General features: G+C 39.1%; 1 protein-coding gene across 3 annotated transcripts in view; it reads right to left on the bottom strand.

The window, feature by feature from the left end:
* LOC122134455 overlaps positions 1-17,781 on the bottom strand; it is a 56,106-nt gene extending 38,325 nt beyond the window's left edge. The window contains exons 1-3 of one of the 3 annotated variants that reach the window (XM_042712131.1): positions 17,627-17,781; positions 17,204-17,536; positions 16,934-17,035 (exon numbers count right to left, since the gene is read on the bottom strand). In XM_042712131.1, the coding sequence (XP_042568065.1) occupies positions 16,934-17,035; positions 17,204-17,536; positions 17,627-17,651 (460 nt within the window). In that variant the 5' untranslated portion in view covers positions 17,652-17,781. Of the gene's footprint in view, positions 1-13,212; positions 13,309-16,933; positions 17,042-17,203; positions 17,537-17,626 lie in introns of those variants that run through there. The other 2 variants (XM_042712129.1, XM_042712130.1) reach the window with 2 other exon arrangements.
* Positions 17,782-25,737: the final 7,956 nt, after the last annotated feature.

Here is a 25,737-nt window from a genome sequence, read left to right on the forward strand (position 1 = left end):
TGGTTGTTCAGGATCCAGAACTATGAAGCTCTGTGAGTCATATCTTGAAATTGTTTCAAATGATATTTGGTTCTGTTGTTTCCATGAGCAAGAAGCTTTAAATAGTTCCTTCAAATTTTCAGATTTACAGTAAATGGAGTAGTTCACCCCAAAACATTACAGTATTTGTCCAAGGTTTTGTCCATTTTATAGTATTTTTTTTTAATGAGCATGGCAAAAATTTTTGACCAAAATATACCTTTTGAACCCATACATGTATATTTTCATCAACTCTATAATTATATGCAATGATCACAGTGATCAGAAAAGAGCATTTATGAAAGCAAATATCAGGATAATAATCTACCAGTGTGTCTGATTCTCCTTAGTGTCAGGGTTTGGCAAGGGAGGACCCAAATGCAGAATGAACGGGGAAAACAGAGTTTATTAACAAGAATGAGAACACAAAAAGATGAGGCAGGAAGACAGTCCACACAACAGGAGAACAGGCTGGTCGGGGATCGGGGTAGCTCCAGACTCTGTGGCAAAAAGGAGACTTGGTAGCAACACAAGGAACCACAGGCTTGGCCCAGGGGGATGATATAACTCTTGAAGCACCGAAATGTGCTTATCAGGCCAGAGTAATCAGCGATCAGGGAGGACTCGGGAAGCAGGGCAGGAACCACACACCACAGACACATACAACACACACAACACACACACACACAACACACACACACAAAGACAAAGACAACAGGAGAGACAAGAGAGACAAAGATCACAAAAGTAAACAAAAATCTTGCAAAAACTATGACTAGGGAGATAAAAAAAAATAAAACTGAAAAAATCAAAAAAATAAAAATAATACTAAAAAACTAGAAATAATTAACTCAGTGCTTCCTAAACCTGTCCTGGAACACCCCCCCCACACCTTTTGTATGTCTCCCTTATCTAACACCCTGTTTCCGCTCATCAGCTCCTTAGTAGAGACTGCAAGAACTCCAAATTGGGTGTGTCTGATTAGGGAGACAAAGAAATTGTGCAGGGCAAAGGGATCCTCCAGGACAGGTTTTGGGAAGCACTGACTTTAACTGAAACTTATGAAAACAAAAATGATAATAATAGTAAAAAGCTAGGAATAAATAACTAAAACTATAGTACAAACTAAGTAAAGATAAGACGTCAACCTTACTGAAAACTACATTGATTTAGGTCATATATATTAAAGGGGACCTCTACAACTTGAAAAATAAAGAACTAACCATAGACTAAACACAAAAAAAAAAAAAAAAAAAGAAAAAACATGATTAGACTTAGATTAGATTAGATTAGATTAGTGTTATTTAGGCCTATTAGATTAGATTAGATTCCACTCATGTAAGGTACAGGCAACGAAATGCAGTTAGCATTCAATTCAAGTTTATTTTGTCTAGCGCTTTTTACGATACAAATCAATTACAAAGCAACTTTACAGAAAATTAAGTTTCTACAATATTTAGTAGTAGCTTATCAGTTTATGTGCATATGACAGAAATGTTCAGAAAAATAAATAAAAGATGTCAAACACCAGACGATTAACACTATTAACAGCAATTATGCAATCAAAAAACTTATGCAAAAATGTGGTATTTCTGTATGTTGGTCTCTGGTTTAGCATCATCTGAGGTCCTCTGAGGGGCTGGCATCATCTCTTCTCGGGTGTTCTGGATCCAGACTGGAGCTTGTGTAAATCCTAGTTTACCACGGGATGTAAATCCCGTGGCAAAGCAGAGAAACAAAATAGAGACATAATTAGCGTAGCTGCTGTTACAGCCAAGTAAAATTAATTAGATTAACCCAAGCTAAAGAATAATAATGCACATTTGATCAGATATAACTGCAGTCCAAAATTATGAGATGCATTATTGAATGCTTGGCCAAAGAGGTGTGTTTTTAATCTAGATTTAAACAGAGAGAGTGTGTCTGAACCCCGAACATATATCAGGAAGGCTATTCCAGAGTTTGGGAGCCAAATGCGAAAAAGCTCTACCTCCTTTAGTGGACTTTGCTATCCTAGGTACTATCAAAAGTCCAGCGTTTGTGACCTTAGGGAGCGTGATGGGTTGTAGCGTGGTAGAGAAAGACTAGTTAGGTACGCAGGAGCTAAGCCATTAAGGGCCTTATAAGTAAGTAATAATATTTTGTAACTGATACGGAACTTAATAGGTAGCCCGGTGCAGACGAGGAGACTGTAGTATTGGGGTATTATGATCATAGTTTCTTGACCTGGTAAGGACTCTAGCCGCTGCATTTTGGACTACCTGTAGCTTGTTTATTGAGGATGCAGGACAACCAGCTAGCAGTGCATTACAATAGTCCAGTCTAGAGGTCATGACTCATGAACGAGCTTTTTCTGCATCAGAACAGGTAACATGTTTTCGTAGCTTGGCAATGTTTTCTAAGATGGGAAGAATGCTGTTTTTGTAACATGGGAAATATGATTTTCAAAAGACAAGTTACTGTCTAATATAACACCCAGATTTTTGACAGTAGAGGAAGTAACAGTACATCCGTCTAATTGCAAATTGTAATCTACGAGATTCTGTGTAATGTTTTCTGGTCCAAATAAGTAATATCTCTGTCTTATCTGAATTTAATAGGAGAAAATTATTGGTCATCAATTTTTTTACATTTTTAACACACTCTGTTAGCTTAGATAATTTTGAAGTTTCATCTGGGTCTTGTTGAGATATATAGTTGAGTATCATCAGCATAACAGTGGAAACTAATCCCGTATTTTTCTAATGATATTACCAAGGGGCAACATGTATATTGAAAATAGCAGAGGACCTATGACAGATCCTTGTGGCACTCCATATTTTACCGGTGATATATGAGATGACTCCCCATTTAAATAAAACAAAAGTGGTTAGCAATCGCGACAGGTAGGATCTAAACCATCTTAAAGCCTGACCTTGGATACCTGTATAATTTTGTAATCGATCTCTGAGTATGTCGTGATCTATGGTGTCGAACGCAGCACTAAGATCAAGTAAAACTAGCAATGAGATGCAGCCTTGATCTGAAGCAAGAAGCAAGTCATTTGTAATTTTAACAAGTGCAGTTTCTGTGCTATGGATGGGGCCTGAAACCCGACTGAAATTCTCCTAGAGATAATTTTTTTGCAGGTAGGAGCACAATTGAGCAGACACAACTTTTTTCTAAAATTTTACAGACATAAATGGAAGATTGAAATGGGTCTGTAAATTTGCCAGTTCCTAGGATCTAGTTGTGGTTTCTTAATAAGAGGCTTAATAACCGCCAGCTTGAATGGTTTTGGGACGTGGACCTAAAGATAACGACGAGTTTATAATATGGAGAAGCTGGTTTTTCTGCTTACAGGTAGCAACTGTTTCAGTAATTTAGTGGGTACAGGATCTAATAAACATGTTGTGTTGGTTTAGATGCAGTGATAAGTTTATTTAGCTCTTCCTGTCCTATAGTTGTAAAGCACTGCAGTTTATCTTTGGGTGCGGTAGATAAAATTAAAGTATTAGATGCTGTAAAATCTACATTAGTTATTGTATTTCTGATGTTTATCTATTTTTATCAGTGAAGAAATTCATAAAGTCATTACTATTTAACTGTGAGGGATATATTTAGATCGGGTGGCGTCTGGTTTATTTGTTAATCTAGCCACTGTGCTAAAATAAAACCTTGGATTGTTCGGTTGTTTTCTATGAGTTTGTGGATATGCTTGGCCCTTGCAGTTTTTAGAGCCTGTCTATAGCATGGACATTACTGTTTTTTCGACGCAATTCTAAAAAAACTTCACAAGTTCGTTTTCCTCCAGTTGTGTTGCGCATCAAGACTACGAGTTTCTTTCTTGAGAGCGGTGGGTATTACTGTTGTACCAATGGCACAGTACGTATTTTTTCTCTAACCTTTTTCAATTTGATGGGGGGCAACAGCTTCTAATGTATTAGAGAAGATAGTGCCCATGTATGCAAGTCATTTTGTCTAGGTCATGTGTATTTATGGGTACACAGAGCAGTTTGAGAATAAATCAGGCAGGTTTTATTTGCCGAATCTGTCTTTGGTGGCTGGAACAATGGTCTGCCCGGACGATAACGCGAGGCTATATAGTTATTATCATCAATACGCAAAATGCACGATACAAGGAAATGGGTCAGTAACATCATCACTTTGAGGTACGATATCTATGTCAGTAAGATCGATTCCATGTGATATAAGTTAAATCTAGCGTATGATTTTAAAACGATGAGTGGGCCCGGTTGACATTTTGCTTTACTCCAAAACAGTTTAATAAGTTAGTAAACGCAAGTCCTAAATGCATCATTTGTATTATCAATATGAATGTTAAAATCTCCGAAAATTAGCGCTTTTATCAGCGGTAACCAAACAGGTCTGAGAGGAAATCTCCAATTCTTTTAGGAATTCTGTTTATGGCCCTGGGGGTCTATACACAGTAGCCAGAGAAAGAGATTACAATAGATTTCTTTTGCATATCTGACAGTGTAACATTAAGCAGAAGTATTCAAATGATTTAAACCTGTCTCCTGTTTTCTGGGTAACATTGAGAATATCACTAAATATTGTTGCACACCTCCCCCACGACCAGTCCGACGGGGCTCATGTTTATAAACAGTAGTTTGGTGGAGTAGACTCATTTAGACCAATATAATCATTTGGTTTTAGCCAGGTTTCAGTCAAGGCAGAGTACATCAAAACTATTATCTGTGATCATTAATAGTTTTGATGTACTCTGCTTGACTGAAAACCTGGCTAAAACCAAATGATTATATTGGTCTAAATGAGCATCTAACCAGAAGTGCAATAAGCAGTAAGTACAGATATATACAAGGTCTACAATATGTACAATAACTATACAAGTAAGTATTATGGACAAATTTACAGATTTTAAATACTATCAGCATGATATACAGATAGGTGTACTATGAACATACTATACAGATGGATTATGTAAAAGTGTATGTACACTATAGGCAGAACTATGAACATATGAACATAATTTACACTATTGCAATGGACATTAAAGTGCATAGAACATATTTCAGTGTGCAAATGGATTATTCAGTGTTTCTGGATGAACAGATAGTAGTGCAAGTAATAGCAAGTTTACTGTTTTTTGCTGTTGTAAATAAATAAATAAATAAATCAGTCAGATGTAGTGATGAAGTGGGTGAGGAGTCTGTGTGTATGGTGTGGGGGGTGTCAGAGGGCAGAGTTCAGCAAGGAGACAAGCCATAGGGAAAAAAAGCTGTTCCTGGATCTGCTGGGTCCTTGTCCGGAGGCTCCTGAATCGCCCTCCCGGAGGGCAGGAGGTTAAAACAGTCCATGGTCAGGGTCAGAGGAGTCCTTGATAATGCTGCGAGCTCGTCGTAGACAGCGTTTCCTCTGTATGTCCTCAATAGCAGGAAGTGGTGTCCCTGTGATTCGTTGGGCAGTTTTCAACCACACTCTGCAGTGCTTTGCGGTCAGCCACTGAGCAGTTCCCATACCAGACTGTAATACAACTGGTCAAGATGCTCTCGATTGCACACCAGTAAAAGTTCACAACTATGGCTGAAGACAGTTGGTTCTTCTTCAGTGTCCTGAGGAAGAAGAGGTGCTGGTGAGCCTTCTTGACCAGGCTGGAGGTGTTTGTGGTCCAGGACAGGTCCTCTGAGATAGTGGTTCCCAGGAACTTGAAGCTGGAGACATGTTCAACAACCATCCCGTTAATGTGGATAGGGTCATGCTGGAAATCTTTCTGAATCCCACAATGAACTCCTTTGTCTTACTGGTGTTAAGGAGCAGGTTATTGTCAGCATACCATGTGGCCAGGTGCTGTACCTCTTCCCTGTAGTCAGTCTCATCGTTGTCATTGATGAGGCCAATCACCGTGGTGTCGTCTGCAAACTTAATGATGGAGTTGGATCCATGCACAGGCTTGCAGTCGTGGGTGTAAAGGGAGTAAAGGAATGGGCTCAGCACACAGCCCTGTGGTACACCGGTGTTAAGTGTGATGGTGGTGGAGTGGGTGTGGCCTGACCTAACATGCTGAGGCCTGTTGGTCAGAAAGTCCATAATCCAGTTGCAGAGGGAGGTGTTAATGTCCCAGGGTCTCCAAGTTTTGTGGTCAGCTTGGAGGGAAATGACGGTGTTAAAATGCTGAACTGAAGTCAACAAACAACATCTTAACATACGTGTTGTTATTGTCCAGTGTGTGAGTGGCAGAGTGCAGCACTGTGCATACTGCATCCTCTGTGCTCCTATTTCTGCGGTAGGCAAATTGGTGTGGGTCCAGTGTGGGTGGGAGGCAGTCTTTGAGGTGTGCTAGGAGGACCAGTCACTCAAAGCACTTCATAATGATGAGGTGTGAGTTCTACGGGGCGATAGTTATTCAGGCACATTGGGGAGGAGTGTTTCGGTACTGGCACAGTGGATGTGGACTTAAAGCATGTTGGCACAGCTGCTTGGGTGGAGGAGGGACCGGTTGAAAAATGTCTGTGAAGACCCCTGCAAAGCTGCTCTGCACATGCCGCCTAAACACCCGTCCAGGAATACCGTCTGGGCCAGCAGCCTTGCGTGCGTTGATCCGGCTCAGTGCAGTGTGGACATCTGTGGAGGTGAGTTTGAGAGGTTGGTGGTCTGCTGAGTGTGTGATTTTGGTGGCAGCAGCCTTGCGTGCGTTGATCCGGCTCAGTGCAGTGTGGACATTTAGCTCGTTAAGGAAAGGAGACGTCCATGACCGCTGGAGTGGAGTTGCTTTGACTTGTAGTCACTGATGATCTGGATGCCCTGGCCACATGCGTCGGGGGTCAGAGTTTGAAAAGTGGTTCCTCTACCTCAGCTTGTAGCAGTACTTGGCTCTTTTGATGCCCCTTTTCAGGTTAGCCCTGGATTTACTGTAGGCTGAGCGTCATCAGACCTGCAGGCAGTGTTGCGGGGCTTTCAGCAGAAGTCGCAAACTCCTTGTTCATCCATGGTGGCCTGAGTAAGTGATTAGGGTATGTTTGTTATATGTTTTTCTGTTGTAACACTGTCAATGGTGGTGTTGATGTAATTCAGTACAGGAGGAGGTATAGATGTCAATGTCAGTGTGAGAGCCACAGGCAGCCTGAGAAGCAAACATACTCCAGTCAGTGTGTTGAAAACCTGTCCTGAGTAAAGAGTCTGCTCCATTTGGCCCACACTTTGATGGTCCTCATGATGGCTTCACACGGTTGATGAGGGGTGAATACTTAGGGGGTGAGAAACAAAGAAAGGTGATCAGACTGTCCGAGGTGGGGGAGGGGGGTTGCGATGTCAAGCTCCATCAATGTTTGTGTAAACATGATCCAAAGTTTGTCACTTCTGGTGTGGCAGGAAACATGCTGATGGAATTTGGGGAGCACTGTCTTTAATTTGCAGTGATTAAAATCACATGACACACGCGACAATTAAAAGCAGCCTCCGGTTGTTACAGTTCTGTTTGTTTACTAATGGCTGCATGAAGTTTGTTCAAAGCAGCTTGGCATTAGCATCCAGTGGAATATAGACTGTGGTTATTATGGTGGAAGTGAACTCCCACGGCAGATAAAAAGGTCTACATTTAACCATGAGAAACACCTCTAGGTTAGCTGAGCAGTGTCTCCCACAATGACAGTGTTCGTACACCAAGGGCTTTGATTAACATAAATGATACAATCCACCACTCTTGTCTAGCCGGAGTCATCATCTGCCGTTCTATCTGCCCGGAAAATGTAGCGTCTGGCTAGCTCAATAGCATTATTTGGTACGTCACTATGTAGCCATGTTTCTGTGTGAAAACCATGACATTGCAGTCCAAAGTCTCTTATTGTGGGTGAATGCGAAGTCGTAACTCATCCATGTATGTTCACCAGTAGGACCGTCCACATTAGCGAGGCAAAAATGCTGGGTAAAGAGAGCCGGAGCGGTGTCTTAGCTTGTAGCTTAGCTGTTAGACCTCCGCGTTTTCCCCGGCTTTGTTTTATGATCTCGATGCCGCCTGCGGCACTTTCACCCGGCCGTGTAGAGTGCGTAGCCTCGGGTTATCTGGCGATTCAGAGATGAGTCAAAGCTTGGTGATAAAACTGTTGGAAAAGTCCTCACCGATATCCAAAAAGCGCCCACTCGGGTGTATGATGTTAAAGCCAAAGCTGTTCAGTACGAAACAGACCCAAGATGAGCAGGAGTAATACTGCAAAATTGCAACAACTGGAGAGACGCTGAGCCTCGCGATGTGTACGCGCCGCCATCTTGGTCTTGATGAACAACAAGAGGGAAACTAGACTAGATGCAATATACTGAATAGCGAGTTCTAACAAAAACTAAAAAATACAAGCAAGGAAAATGCACACACGGCACACACAAAAAAACAACCCAGTAAAGACAAGAGGGAAATTAACACAACATAAAACCGGAGCAGAGCACATGAGGATCAGGTGAACACAAATTGACAAACAAGGACTAAACAAGGGGGCGTGGTGATAGAAAATGACTAGGGGCACATGGCCAACACAAACAAAGACACAGCCATGTGCTCAGTCACAAAATAAACAAAGACACATTAAACAAAGACAGGACAGACAAGACTTTTCAGGGCAGGATCCAGGTGTCCATCCTGGGTGGAGGAGTCAAAGGGGGCACAGGATTGGTTGGGGGCCAAAACCGGGTACCCGACTGGAGGGGTAGTGACCCTTGGAAATACCAGGCCAGGGTGGACATCGGCTTTGGGAAACCCTTGCACACTGGAAAACAGACAGATGTGGGATTAAAGGTGGGGGCACAGTTGTTGGCACCTCTCCCAACAGGGACCATGGGAACATGTTTCACAGGCAAGGGATTTCTACTAGACTGGGTGTTATGGGCGGAATCCAGGATATTTTTTGGTCAGCAAGACATGACAAGGGATTCTGAGGTGGCTTCAATGAGCAGATTAGGGCTCTCTGAAATAGCCTCCTTTGCCCAGAAACACAGACGGTCTCCAAGGGTCCCTTCGTTTCTCAGTGGGAGTCAGAAGATGATCATGGGACTTGACTCGAAGAGGGAAGGAGTGCCGTTGGTGGTCACTGCTGACATCCTCAGGAGGGTTAAGGATCTGCCAGTCTTTGCGGTGATGCACATAATTAGACAAGTCCCAGAAATTCAAAACATGCAGCTGCTCCATCTCCCAACAATTTTTATACTCATTCTGCTGGGTCCCAGAGTGGCTGGTTCATCCTGTCAGGGGTTTGGCAAGGGAGGACCCCAAAATGCAGAATGAACAGGGAGAAACAGAGTTTATTAACAAAAAATGAGAAACAAAACAGATGAGGCAGGAAGATAGTCCACACAACAGGAGAACAGGCTGGTCAGGGATCAGGGTAGCTCCAGACTCTGTGGCAACAGGAGACCTTGGTAAAAAACTCAAGGAACCACAGGCTTGGCCTGGGGACGGTCATTCTTGAGGTCGCAACCAAATGTCTGTCAGGTCAGGGAGAGGACCAGGGAGGACCTCAGGGAAGCAGGGCAGGAACCAACACAACAGACACACATAAAGACAAGACCAGCGGAGAGACAAGCAGATTAGCCACAGATCAAAAGTAAAAAACTTGTAAAAACTGACTAGGGAAATAAGGGACAGAAGAAAACTGAAAAGGAGAGAAACAAACGTACTAAATAAAAATACTAGAAACAATTTAACTGGAAACTTATGAAAAAGGATACTATAGGGAATAAGCTAGGAATAAATATCTGGAACTACAAACAAAATAAAGACAAGACAGCAAACCTTACTGAAAACTTAAAAAAAAAATAAAGGGGGGGGGGGATCAAATAGTTAAAAAACTAAAATATAGAACTAAACCACAGACTGGACACTAGACTATAGATTAAACATGAAAAAAAAAAAAACAAACTAGAATAACAAGAGGGAAACTTAGACTAGATGCAATATACTGAATAGCGAGTTCTAACAAAGGACTAAAGATACAAGCAAGGAGAATGCACACATGGCAAACACACAAAACAAACAGTAAAGACCAGAGTGAACTGAACACATATAAAGGGCGCAGAGCACATGAGGATCAGTGTGAAACACAATTGACAAACACAGGACAAACCAGCGGGCGTGGTGATAGAAACATGACAAGGGGCCCCCCCATGGCCAAACCAAACACAAGACACAGCCATGTGCTCAGGCACAAAAATAAAACAAAAAGACCACATTAAACAAAGACCCAGGACAGGACAAGTACTTTCAGGGCAGGCTGATCCCTGATACTTCACCCAATGTACTTCACCACTGTATGACTCTTGTTCTCTTCAGTCAGTTCTAATCATATATACCATATTCAGCACTGGTTGAACCACTCAAATGTTAATTATAGATTACATTACTGTCTAAAAATGGATCCAGTATATAATAAACTGACTTCACATCAACCCATCGCCACTGAATCAGTCTCATGGTCACTCACCAGCTGATGTACAGGCTGATGGCTGCCTGCTGGTATTTTGGAGGTGCAATCCTGATAGGTCAACACAGTAATAAGTCCTAAATCATCAAGATTGACATTGGTTATGAACAGGACAATGTTAACTTTTCTCTGAATATTTGTTTAAATTTTTTATTTGTAGTAAAAATTTAGCTGAAGTTGAAGTAGAAAGTAATATCAGGACCGGAGAATCTGGTAGTTTTTAGTAATAACCAGTTAACCTCCTGTACATCAAGATCACAGTTTATGACCCAAATCTGTCGGTTGATTCTGTTAAATTCTCTGCTGCATGACAAAATATGGAACAGAACTGTGAAACAAAACACACACACATACATACACAACAATTTGGAATGTAACTGTGTCATAATACAATGTTCAAAATGATTAATTTACAAAGCACATTACAATATTCATTAATGTACAATAAAGGCCACAGAGAAGAAGCTGCTGCATGGCCTTCAGGATTGTTAAAACATCTAAATGGTTAAAACACTGCAGTCTTGTTTCTTTCACACACCTTTAAAGATTAAACTTTACCTCAGCGCTTTCAAAATAACAGGGTGATTTTAACCACAGCCATAGAAAAGTGAAATTGGGGGGGGGGGGGGCGGCAATGGCAGGGGTTTTGCTCTGACCACATGTGTTTTTCTTGTATTATTAAAATCAACATTAACCCATATGTAAGAGCTCTTGTCTTTTATCTTTTAAGTATTATATCTCTAATTTCATACCTTAATTGTCACCAACTTATTTTTTAAGGTCCAATGCTCACTATTAACGATGACTGTTTGCTGTCAGTAAACCCTATAGTTGACGCTTACTTAATAGTTAAAAAGGCAGTTATGTAGATATGGGGGCAGAGATTAAGGAATCGAAAATATTGTCCTGCAGCAAAAGACATGACTATTGTGCTGTACATAGTCATAACAGCCAATATGTTAGTAACATGCATGCTATTTATATGGAACATGGATCCTAAAAAGAAAGGTTTTCCTCTGTAGTATAAATATCTGTTTATTGTAGTTTTTGTTCTTTGTGCTCAGTGTTATTCTGTTTTTGGAAAATGATAAGATGAACAGAATAAAATGTGTGAAACTCAGTATAAAATAGCAACGAGGTGTAACATTTAGTCATAGTGGTAATGTGTTCCTTTCACCTTTGTTATGAGTTTAAACCCCGGCTTGCATGCAAGTTGTGTAAGGTGTTGTTCTCAAGTGACCAAACCATGGAAACATTTTTTGCACTAAACCAGGCTGTGTGTAAACCACAAACAAGAGCTGTGCGGACTGTTAGATGTTACAATACATATATAAAATATTTGTATGCAAGCCAAAAAAGAACCTCTTGAGAGCTTTTATTGAGTGTTTGTGTCCTTGATTTCCTGTTGTATGACAAATAATAAAACATAAAACAACAAGAAAACTTTCATTGGCTGTAAAGGACAACAGTGCTCTGCTCTCGCAATGCATGGTTTTACCAAGACCAGGGAAAATCAATTTCAGCACACTGAAAGAAAAGACATTATATATCAATGGCCATATACAGTATGTAAGACCGATGTACAGTCAGCCAATCATTATTGCAAATAATTCTCACAAGGGATGAAGGGGGTTATTTTTCAAGCATGACAGGATTGAATCACATTTTAAAATATTGTCTGTCTCAGTCAAGTGTTTCCCAGAGTTGTGTAACATCTTACATTTTTCAGATCATTCAGATAATAAATCTTGATCATGTTATTTGAGGTTGAAAGGATTTACTGCAATAATCACTAGGAAGGGTAAAAATAATATAGCATTTATTTGAGACATATTTTACCTTTGGATTATTTGAGTTTTTTAGCTGCAGTGTGATTTTTAGATCTTCCAGGAACAATCACTGTAGCTCTTCACCAAACCTGAAACAACAATCAATCAAACATTACTGAATTCACACATTATAACAGTCTAAACAAACAAAGAACATGTGTAATATGATTATGTTTGTGTAGATCTAGAGTCTTGTCTTCTTGTATTTAGTTCAGTGAAACCTGAACATAGTCACAGTAAAAGCAGTACAAACTATTTAATGCAAAGATCAGAAGCACATTTCAGCAGGACCAGATGTGATGATGGGCCAGGTTTCTCCATGGTGTCTCACTGTTGTGATTCTGTCTGATTCGTGTGGACTGAGTCTGTAAATGGTTTCTAATTCTATTAATCTCTGTTTAAGAGTCTTTAACAACTTTATGGATCGTATACAGTAATATTCAACATGGAAATTCATCATATTTGAAATGAGAAAAAGTAAAATTGAAATGAGAAAATGACTCACCAGTGATGTAGATTCTGGTGCCGTTGCTGAATTTTTGTGGTTCACTAGTTTTGACACAATAATAAAACTCCTAAATCATCAGCGGTGATATTCTGCTGAGCAGCAGACTTACTGTTAGTTTTCACTGAGTATTTGTCTTCAAAGATGCTGGTTTTCATATTTTAGCTCCTTCTATGTGCTTCTGAAATTGCGTAACATCAACTCTGGAGGATCCGGTGATTTCTGTTTGTACCAGTAAATCTCCTCTATATCAAGATCACAGCTTATAATCACATCAGCTCCTAAAGTTACTGCGGTGTTTGTTAGACTCTCTGTGACTTGAGACCAAATGAATCAGATCTGAGACAGAAAGACAACTCATGTATTAAGATAATAATCACAAATAAATAAATAAATAACACAACTTTATCAAATCTAATGGTAATAAACTCACAGATCTGAAGCTGGATGATCTTCATCGTCTGATCCAGGTGAATATCTTCTATAATGTGATCATTCAAACATCTCTTACTGTGAGCGGAAACACTATGAAACTCAAGCACATCAGAGAAGAGGAAGTCCAGAGCTGGGCTTCTCTGATAGCACTTCAGCCATCTTCAGGCCTTTAAACCTGAATGCACATTAAGAATGCACTTGATGTTTAAAAAAAAAAAAAAAAAAACTTTCTATACATATATGAACATTGTGTCCTGCCTTTTGGTTGAGGGAATGCCATTTTTCATAATCATAAAACAACCATGCTATTATTTGGCATCTCGCTAAACACATTCTTTCTTCGGGTTCGGAGCTACCTTTTTCTTTTCCTTCTAGGAGAGTGGACTTAGTAATTATATAATATAATTAATGTATTATATATATATATATATTAGATATAATTTATTTTTTTTTTTTTTTTTATTATTATTTTTTTAATTTTTTTAATGTCAACTCTTTTTTGTGAAACTAGGAATTAAACACGATAAAAGTCTCTAAATCCATTTTTATATGATCTTGATATAACAAATAGACAGAAATACACATCATTAGTTGTAGTTCTTATAAGGACCTCAAACAGGGCCCGTTGTGTTGTGAACCTTACAAACTGAAATAATGAAAATTACTTGACCATAAACAGCACATACATTAAACTGATAAAAGCAATATCACACTCTCAGTAGTGCTGTTGACCTGAATTATAGCACTTATGCTTGATTATATTTACATATTTAAGCTTTAAACTTCAACATTGAGAGACACAAAATGCTTCATATGTTCATAACATTCATAACAGCCATATTGTTGTTGAGTCTTGTGGTTGTTCAGGATCCAGAACTTGAAGCTGCTGTAGATTCATATCTTGAAATTGTTTCAAATTTTTTTTTTATAAGCATGGCAAAATTTTTGACCAAAATATTCCGATTTGAACCCATACATGTATATTTTCAACAACTCTATGATTATATGCTAAGATCACAGTGATCAGAAGAGCATTTATGAAAGCAAATATCAGGATAATAATCTGCCAGTGTGTCTGATTCTCCTCAGTGTCAGGGGTTTGGCAAGGGAGGACCATTATCTCCTGGTCTTCGCTTCTGAGTTTCCAACATATAACATCAATATGATCAGTGAATGGTCACTCACCAGTGATGTGAGGGTGGGATAAAGGTGGGGGTTTTGGAGGTGCATCTGAGGTCACACAGCAATAAAGTCCTAAATCATCAAGAGTGACATTATTTATGAACAGACAATGATTACTTTGCTCTGGATATTTGTGTTTAAATGTTATAATGTAGTAAATAGCAGCTGAAGTTGTAGAAGAGATTAATATCAGTAGTTTCAGTAATAACCAGTTAACCTCCTGTACATCAAAACCACAGTCACATAGTGACTGTAGTCTCATAGTCACATTTTGACGCAAATCTGTTAGTTGATCTGTTAAAGTCTCTGCTGCTTGACAAAATATGAACAGAACTGTGAAACAAAACACACACACACATACAAAACAATTTGGAATGTACTTGTGTCATAATACAATAAGTCAATTTATTAATTTACAAAGCACATTACAATATTCATAATGTACACAATAAACTCACAGAAAAGAAGTTGCATGGCCCTGTTAGTTAATCTGGCATTCAGGATGTAAAACACTTAAGTTAAAACACTGCAGTCTTGTTTCTTTCACACAACTTTAAAGATGAAAAAATAAACAGGGATTTTAACCACCACAGTCATGAGGAAGTTAAAGGCAGGTTTGCTCTGACCACATGTGTTTTCTTGTATTTAAAATCAAACATAAACCCGTATATAAGAGCTCTTGTCTTTTATCTTTTAAGTAATAATCTCTAATTTCATACCTTTAATGGTCACACTTTATTTTTAAGGTCCAATTCTCACTAATTAATTATGACTTTTGCTTCAGTAAAGTCCTAATTTGATGCTTATTAATAGTTAGTAAGGCAGTTATTTAGATATGGGGCAGAGATTAAGGAATCTAAAATATGGTCCTGCAGCAAAAGACATGAATATGTGCTTTATAAGTATAAACAGCCAATATGTTAGAAATATGCATGCTAATTTATAGTGATAATTGATCCTTAAAATAAAGTATTTCCTCTGTATTATAAATATCTGTTTATTTATTGTTCGTTTTGTTCTTTTTTTGCTCAATGTTATTCTGGTTTGTGGAAATGAATAAGATGAACAGAATAAAATGTGTGAAACTCAGTAGTAAAATAGGTCTAGGTGTACATTTGTTCATAGTGTATGGTGTTAATGTTCACTTGGTTATAGTTTAAAGCACCGGCTGCATGCAAGTGTAAAAGGTGTTGTTCATCAAGTGACCAAACCAGTGGAACATTTTATTTGCACGAAACCATGCTGTGTGTAAACCACAAACATGAGCTGTGCAGATGTTAGATGTTTCAATATGTATAAAAATATTCATATGCAAGCTTTATTTGTGCGGATTTTTGATGTCTTTTATTGAGGTTTGTGTCCTTGATTTCCTGTTGTATGACAAATAATAAAACATAAAAACTGTAAAAAAACAGAAAATTTCATTGGCTGTAAAGGACAACAGTGCTCTGCTCTCGGCAAATGCATGGTGTTACCAGGATAACATGAAAAAAATCTATTTCAGCACACTGAAAAGAGAAAGACATTATATATCAATGTCCATATACAGTATGTAAGACACGATGTACAGTCAGCCAATCATTATTGCAAATAAATTCTTACAAGGGATGAAGGGGTTATTTTTCAAGCATTACAGGCTTGAATCACATTTTAAAATATTGTCTGTCTCAGTTAAGTGTTTCACAGAGTTGTGTAAGATCTTACATTTTTTCAGATCATTCAGATAATGAATCTTGTGTTCATGTTATTTGAGGTTGAAAGTGTCACGGCACGGATCCAATGAGACACGGTGATAGAACCAATTTGCAGGTAAGTCGTTTATTTAGGGATAATCCAAAGGGGTAAACAGTCCAGGAAGGGGTCACAAAAACCAAACATAATCCAAACAACATAAATATGACACGATCACAAGGCAAGGCAAGGCAAGGCAAGGCAAGGCAAGGCAAGGCAAGGCAAGGCAAGAGTAGACGGACATGAATAATACTCGACATTAAACAAGGACTCCGTGACACAGACAGAAACAAACCAGGTATATATAGACAGGTGATTACAATACTAACGGGGAATTGGCTCTCCGTGACACAGACAGGAACAGGGAAGGTTTATTTAGATGGGTGGTTATGATACTGACGGGGATTTGGGTAATTGAGTTCTAAAGTGGGGTGACAATAAGGGGAAGTGAGACCTCTAGTGGACACCCAGGGATACACAAAACAGACACCCGTGACAGAAAGGATTTACTGCAATAATCACTAGGAAGGGTAAAAATAATATAGCATTTATTTGAGACATATTTTACCTTTGGATTATTTGAGTTTTTAGCTGCAGTGTGATTTTTAGATCTTCCAGGAACATCAGTGTAGCTCTTCACCAAACCTGAAACAACAATCAATCAAACATTACTGAATTCACACATTATAACAGTCTAAACAAACAAAGAACATGTGTAATATGGTTATGTTTGTGTAGATCTAGAGTCTTGTCTTGTATTTAGTTCAGTGAAACCTGGACATACTCGCAGTAAAAGCAGTACAAACCTATTAATGCAATGATCAGAAGCACATTCAGCAGGACAGATGTGATGATGGTCAGGTTTCTCCATGGTGTCTCCTGTTGTGATTCTGTCTGATTCCTGTGGACTGAGTCTGTACAATACGTTTGGTTGTATCAGTCTTTATTCAGTTTCAGTCTTTGACAGAACAAAGACACTTTAAAAATGTTAGTTATTCATAAATGTGTATAGTATATTTATTATGGAATTGTATCATATGGATTGAAAATCCATCTGAAATGAGAAAATAACTCACCAGTGATGTAGATTCTGGTGCCGTTGCTGAATTTTCGTGGTTCACTAGTTTTGACACAATAATAAACTCCTAATTCATCAACGGTGATATTTCTGATGAACAGACGACTGTTAGTTTTCACTGAGTATTTGTCTTCAAAGATGCTGTTTTCATATTTAGCTACTTCAGTTCTGTTACTGAAAGTGCGTAAGATCAACTCTGGAGGATCCGGTGATTTCTGTTTGTACCAGTAAATCTCCTCTATACCAAGATCACAGTTTATAATCACATCAGCTCCTAAAGTTACTGCTGTGTTTGTTAGACTCTCTGTGACTTGAGACCACATCAACAGATCTGTGAGAGAAAGAAAACGTATTAAGATAATAATCGACAAAATAATAAATAAATAGCCCAACTTAATCAAATATATGTTGATAAACTCACAGATCTGAAGCTGGATGATCTTCATCGTCTGATCCAGGTGAATATCTTCTATACTGTGATCATTCAAACATCTCTTACTGTGAGCGGAAACACTATGAAACCTCAAGCACACAGAGAAGAGGAAGTCAGAGCTGGGCTTCTCTGATAGCACTGTGACAGGCCTATAACCTGAATGCATATTCAATCTTCAGGCCTGTAACCTGAATGAAATGTTTGAAGTTTATAAATATGTTTTTAATAGATATGTATTTTATATATGACTTCCAAATAATAACAATTCTATGCATAATTCTAAGAATTATAAATTACAATGCATTTTTGTAAAAAAAAAAAACAATTCAGTACATTCAGCCTTATGCAAAAATACTTTATAATATAATAATATATATATATATATATATATATATATATATATAATATATATATATATATATATATATATATATATATATATGTTTATAAATATCATATCATACATACTAAAAGAACATACATATTCTTTAATGACAAAGAAAAAAAAACATATTTGCAAATTTACTAAAAGGAAAGAAACTGAAATATCACATTGACATAAATATTCAGATTATTGTATTTGTTTTTCTGGATCGTTGTTTCAAACAATTGTGACTATACATTCAAGAAAAGCATCATGCAGCAAAGTTTAGCAATACAGAATGCTCAGATATAGTTATCACCATTTCTCTGGATCATCCTTACAAACAATTGTGACTTATAATATAATATAATAAATAAAAAAACCTGCATTAAAGGAAGTTCAAAATGTAACCTCTGGCCATACTTCCTTGGAAGAAAACTTAGTTTGCACATCTTTGACTATCAGTGTTAGTTTGTGTTCCTCATCCACAAGTGAGACAAAGCAGGAGAACTGGCCTGATTCTGTGAAATTCAGATGAGAATTTTCCATTCACATACGCTGCAGGGAAACTTTCTATATGATACCTGAACATTGTGTCCTGCCTTTTGTTGAGGGAATGCCATTTTCAATATCATAAACAACCATGCTATTATTGCATCTCCAAAACACATTCATTTCTTCTGGCTTTAGCTCCTTTTCCTTCTATGAACATGGTAATAACAGAGCCTCCAACAACACAGTGATTTGAACTGGGTCCTGAAGAGACACTGGAGACAAGAGTAACAACCTTAGAAAGCACAGACAGTCATGTCAATAGTTACCAAATACAGTATGTTAACTGAGGACTCCTCATGTGTGTTTGCAAAGCCTTCTTTATATCGTAACGGGGTTCACAAAAACAGTCTTCACTACAATGTGCCACACTTTTTGAGAACAGACAGAAATGATAAAAAGTTAGTGTTATGGTTAAAAAAAAAACAAACACTACAGATCCTTCAGAAGAGCGGGGCAGAGCCACAGGTTATAAACACAGCCAGGAACAAAGATCTGTCCACATTAATATGAAAACGAAAAGCTGTCACTGGGACGGTACATTTTCAAAAATATACTTTTGTAACTTTTAGGTACTAATATGAACACTATTGGTCCTTGATCACAATAATTCCTTCCATTGACACATTTGTATTGCTATTCATATCTCTACCACATGATGGCACTGCAAACTTTTGTAGAAATTTTAATCAAGAAAGTAGCATTTACCTGAAATATGTTCAGGACAGCATTTAGTGAAACATCAATATAGTGTCCCATATTCTGAATTTGTGCTCTGCATTTCACCCATCCAAGTGCACACACACACAGTAGTGAACACACATACACCATGAACCCACAACCGGAGCCATTTTTGCTGCAGTGCCCTAGGGTTCGGTTCTTGCTCAAGGGTCTCACATCAGTCGTGGTATTGAGGATGGAAGAGAGCGCTGGTTATTCACTCCCCACACCAACAATTCCTGCAGGTACCGAGACTCAAACCCGCAACCACGACTGGCCACGACTGCCCCCTATATCCTCCCTTATATCTGTTTCTACTGTATATGCCAGGTTAAGAGCAAAAACCACCAGTTGCTGTCCTCTGGTGGTCACAAACATAATAATACAATACTTGAGTTTTACAATCTTTTCAACTTTTGAAAGTGTCAATGTGTTTGGTTATCTTTTGAAGTCATGAGTTTGTGTACTTTTGAAAGTGTCTTTATTATATATATATATATATATATATATATATCTATATATATAATATATATTATATATATATATATATATATATATATATATATAATTTTTTTTTTAAGTTTTTTGTCCACTCTTTTTGTGAAACTAGTAATTAAACGCTTGATAAAAGTCTCTAAATCCATTTTTATATGATCTTGATATAACAAATAGACAAAAATACACATCATTAGTTGTAGTTCTTATAAGGACCTCAAACAGGGCCCGTTGTGTTGTGAACCTTACAAACTGAAATAATGAAATTTACTTGCCCATAAACAGCACATACATTAAACTGATGTATAAAAGCAATATCACACTCTCAGTCCTGCTGTTGACCTGAATTTCAGCACATATGCTTGATTATATTTACATACAGTATTTAAGCTTTAAACTTCAACACTGAAAGGCACAACATGCTTTATATGTTCATAACATTCATAACAGCCATATTGGTGTTGAGTCTTGTGGTTGTTCAGGATCCAGAACTTGAAGCTGCTGTAGATTCATATCTTGAAATTGTTTCAAATGATATTTGGTTCTGTTGATTCCATGAGCAAGAAGCTTTAATAGTCCTTCAAATGTCAGATTTAACAGTAAATGAGTAGTTCACTCTAAAACATACAGTATTGTCTCAAGGTTTTGTCCATTTTGTAGCATTTTTTTTTTAATAAGCATGGCAAATTTTTTGACCAAAATATTCACATTTGAAGCCATACATGTATATTTTCATCAACTCTATGATTATATGCAATGATCAGAGTGATCAGAAGAGCATTTATGAAAGCAAATATAAGGATAATAATCTGCCAGTGTGTCTGATTCTCCTCAGTGTCAGGGTTTGGACTCTGGAAGCAGGGCAGTAACCAACACAACAGACACACACACACACACACACACACACACACGCACGCACGCACACACACATGCACACAAAGACAAGACAACAGGAGAGACAAGAGAGACAAAGATCAAAAGTAAAAAAAAATCTTGCAAAACTATGACTAGGGAGATAAGAAATAAAACTGAAAAAAAAAAAAAAAAAAAAAACTAGAAATAATTAACTCAGTGCTTCCCAAACCTGTCCTGGAGCCCCCCTGCCCTGCACCTTTTGTATGTCTCCCTTATCTAACACACCTGTTTCCGCTCATCAGCTCGTTAGTAGAGACTGCAAGAACTAAATTGGGTGTGTCTGATTAGGGAGACAAAGAAATTATGCAGGGCAGGGATCCTCCAGGACAGGTTTGGGAAGCACTGAATAAACTGAAACTTATGAAAACAAAAATGATAATAATAGTAAAAAGCTAGGAATAAATAACTAAAACTATAGTACAAACTAAGTAAAGATAAGACGTCAACCTTACTGAAAACTACAAAGAAATTAAAACGGGGAAAAAAATCTAAAGGTTCAAGAACTAAAATGAAGAACTAAACCACAGACTGGAACTAAACTATAGACTAAACACGAAAAAAAAAAAAAAAAAAAAAAAAACATGATTAGATTAGATTAGATTAGATTAGATTAGATTAGATTAGATTAGATTCAACTTTATTGTCACTGCACATGTAAGGTACAAGGCAACGAAATGCAGTTAGCATCTAACCAGAAGTGCAATAAGCAGTAAGTACAGAATATACAAGGTCTACAATATGTACAATAACTATACAAGTAAGTATTATGGACAAATTTACAGATTTTAAATACTATCAGCATGATATACAGATAGGTGTACTATGAACATACTATACAGATGGAATATGTGAAGTGTATGTACACTATAGGCAGAACTATGAACATATGAACATAATTTACACTATTGCAATGGACATTAAAGTGCATAGAACATATTTTATCAGTGCAAATGGATTATTCAGTGTTTCTGGATGAACAGATAGTAGTGCAAGTAATAGCAAGTTTACTGTTTTTTGCTGTTGTAAATAAATAAATAAATAAATCAGTCAGATGTAGTGATGAAGTGGGAGAGGAGTGTGTGTGTATGGTGTGGGGGGTGTCAGAGGGCAGAGTTCAGTAAGGAGACAGCTGTAGGGAAAAAGCTGTTCCTGGATCTGCTGGTCCTTGTCCGGAGGCTCCTGAAACGCCTCCCGGAGGGCAGGAGGTTAACCCTCTGGAGTCTAAGGGTATTTTTGGGGCCTGGAGAAGTTTTGTCATGCCCTGACATTTGTGCTTTTTTCAGTATCTTATAAATATCTAAATGGCTAAAGTCGAATCTCACTGTAATCAGCACAAACTGTGCTATAATAATATGTGAGCAGCATGTATGTACATGATTGTGTTTTTGAGAAAAAAAATGTTATGCGTGGTTAGTGAAAAACTAAAAATGTTAAATCACTTGAATAAGGCAATAAAAAACACGTTACAGAACATGGTTCCCGGGACTTTTGAGAACTGGAGCTTGAAGCCTAGAAGCTTGTCCTTTTTTTTTTCTAAATGATGTGAAAATCATCTTGTTTACTCACTTACAGAAAACAATATATTGATTTAAATTTTCTAAGACACTTTTTTGTTGGTAAAAGTCATATGCGAGTAGGGCGTCAACTATCATGAATTCACACCTGAGAAGACAAAGGCCTGCATAATGAGCTGCATAATGAGCCATTCAGTCAGCTGTGTCACTGAGAGGGGATGAGTTACAAAGAAAGAATGTAAGGACAAAATAAATGTATATAATTTTATGTTTGTAGTTTATTTAGAATATATTTAATTATCCCATAACATAATTTAATATTCACTTGTGAGTGCAGTTAAACAGTTTATTAGGAACAATATTAGGAACATCCTCTGTGCTCCTATTTCTGCGGTAGGCAAATTGGTGTGGGTCCAGTGTGGGTGGGAGGCAGTCTTTGAGGTGTGCTAGGACCAGTCACTCAAAGCACTTCATAATGATGGGTGTGAGTGCTACGGGGCGATAGTTATTCAGGCACATTGGGGAGGAGTGTTTCGGTACTGGCACAAATGCATGTTGGCACAGTTGCTTGGGTGAGGGACAGGTTGAAAATGTCTGTGAAGACCCCTGCAAGCTGCTCTGCACATGCCCTAAACACCCGTCCAGGAATACCGTCCGGGCCAGCAGCCTTGGGTGCGTTGATCCGGCTCAGTGCAGTGTAGACATCTGAGGAGGTGAGTTTGTCGGGTTGGTGATCTGCTGAGTGTGTGGTTTTGGTGGCCGTCTCCTTGCTGTCGCTGTTGAAGCGAGCATAAAAGTCATTTAGCTTGTTAAGTAAGGAGACGTCCATGACCGCTGGAGTGGAGTTGCTTGACTTGTAGTCACTGATGATCTGGATGCCCTGCCACATGCGTCAGGGGTCAGAGTTGGAAAAGTGTTCCTCTACCTCAGCTTGTAGCAGTACTTGGCCTTTTTGATGCCCCTTTTCAGGTTAGCCCTGGATTTACTGTAGTCCTGAGCATCATCAGACCTGAAGGCAGTGTTGCGGGCTTTCAGCAGAAGTCGCACCTCCTTGTTCATCCATGGCTTCTGATTAGGGTATGTTGTTATATGTTTTTCTGTTGTAACACTGTCAATGGTGGTGTTGATGTAATTCAGTACAGAGGAGGTATAGATGTCAATGTCAGTGTGAGAGCCACAGGCAGGTTGAGAAGCAATCATACTCCAATCAGTGTGTTGAAACCTGTCCTGAAGTAAAGAGTCTGCTCCAGATGGCCACACTTTGATAGTCCTCACTGATGGCTTCACACGGTTGATGAGGGGTACTAAGGGGTGAGAAACAAAGAAATGTGATCAGACTGTCCGAGGTGGGAGGGGGGTTGCGATGTAGGCTCCATCAATGTTTGTGTAAACATGATCCAAAGTTTTGTCACTTCTGGTGTGGCAGGAAACATGCTGATGGAATTTGGAGAGCACTATCTTTAATTTGCAGTGATTAAAATCACCCGCGACAATAAAAGCAGCCTCCGGTTGAACAGTCTGTTGTTTACTAATGGCTGCATGAAGTTCGTTCAAAGCAAGCTTGGCATCAGCATCCAGTGGAATATAGACTGCGGTTATTATGGTGGAAGTGAACTCCCACGGCAGATAAAAAGGTCTACATTTAACCATGAGAAACTCTAGGTTAGCTGAGCAGTTTCTCCCAACAATGACAGTGTTCATACACCAAGGTTTGTTAACATAAATTCACAATCCACCACTTCTTGTCTAGCCGGAGTCATCTGCCGTTCTATCTGCCCGGAACATGTAGCGTCTGGCTAGCTCAATAGCATTATTTGGTATGTCGCTGTGTAGCCATGTTTCTGTGAAAACCATGACATTGCAGTCCAAAAGTCTCTTACTGTGGGTGATGCGATGTCGTAACTCATCCATTTTGTTCACCAGTGACCGCACATTAGCGAGGCAAATGCTGGGTAAAGAGAGCCAGAGCGGTGTTAGCTTTAGCTTAGCTGTTAGACCTCAGCGTTTCCCCCGCCTTTGTTTACGATCTCGATGCCGCCTGCGAGCACTTTCACCCGGCCGTGTAGAGTGCGTAGCCTCGGGTTATCTGGCGATCTCAGGGATGAATCAAAGATTGGTGATAAAACTGTTGGAAAAGTCCTCACTGATATCCAAAAGCGCCCGTCGGGTGTATGATGTTAAAGCAAAGCTGTTCAGTACGAATAGACCCAAGATGAGCAGGAATAATACTGCAAAATTGCAAAAACTGGAGAGACGCTGAGCCTCGCGATGTGTACGCGCCGCCATCTTGGTCTTGATGAACAACAAGAGGGAAACTAGACTAGATGCAATATACTGAATAGCGAGTTCTAACAAAACTAAAGATACAAGCAAGGAAAATGCACACAAGGCACACACAAAACAAACCAGTAAAGACAAGAGGGAAATTAACAAATGATGTATACTGGGCACACACAAAACAAACCAGTAAAGACAAGAGGGAAATTGGACTAAACAAGGGGGGCGTGGTGATAGAAAATGACAAGGGGCACATGGCCAACACAAACAAAGACACACGCCATGTGCTCAGGCACAAAATAAACAAAGACACATTAAACAAAGACAGGACAGACAAGACTGTCAGGGCAGGATCCAGGTGTCCATCCTGGGTGGAGGAGTCAAAGGGGGCACAGGGTTGGTAGGGGGCCAAAACGGTACCGACTGGAGGGGTAGTGACCCTTGGAAATCCAGGGCAGGGTGGCGCCGGCTTTGGAAACCCTTGCGGACTGGAACAGACAGAGGGTGGGATAAAGGTGGGGGCACAGTTGTTGGCACCTCTCCCAACAGGGACACGTTTCACAGGCAAGGGATTTCTACTAGACTGGGTGTTATGGGCGGACTCCAGGATATTTTTGGTCAGCAAGACATGACAAGGGATTCTGAGGTGGTTTCAATGAGCAGATTAGGGCTCTCTGAAATAGCCTCCTTTGCCAGAACACAGACGGTCTCCAAGGGTCCCTTCGTTTCTCAGTGGGAGTCAGAAGATGACCATGGACTTGACTCGAAGAGGGAAGGAGTGCAGTTTGGTGGTCACTGCTGACATCCTCAGGAGGGTTAAGGATCTGCCAGTCTTTGCGGTGATGCACATAATTAGACAAGTCCCAGAAATTCAAAAACATGCAGCTGCTCCATCTCCCAACAATTTTTATACTCATTCTGCTGGGTCCTAGAGTGGCTGGTTCATTCTGTCAGGGTTTGGCAAGGGAGGACCCAAATGCAGCATGAACAGGGAGAACAGAGTTTATTAACAAAAATGAGAACACAAACAGATGAGGCAGGACGACAGTTCACACAACAGGAGAACAGGCTGGTCGGGGATCGGGGTAGCTCCAGACTCTGTGGCAAAAGGATGGTAGCAACTCAAGGAACCACAGGCTTGGCCCTGGGGATGATAACTCTAGAAGCACCGAAATGTCTGTCAGGTCAGGAGAATCAGCGACCAGGGAGGACTCAGGGAAGCAGGGCAGGAACCAACACAACAGACACACATAAAGAGAAGA

This window comes from Cyprinus carpio, chromosome A22, assembly GCF_018340385.1.
Source record: "Cyprinus carpio isolate SPL01 chromosome A22, ASM1834038v1, whole genome shotgun sequence".
Classification (NCBI taxonomy): domain Eukaryota; kingdom Metazoa; phylum Chordata; class Actinopteri; order Cypriniformes; family Cyprinidae; genus Cyprinus; species Cyprinus carpio.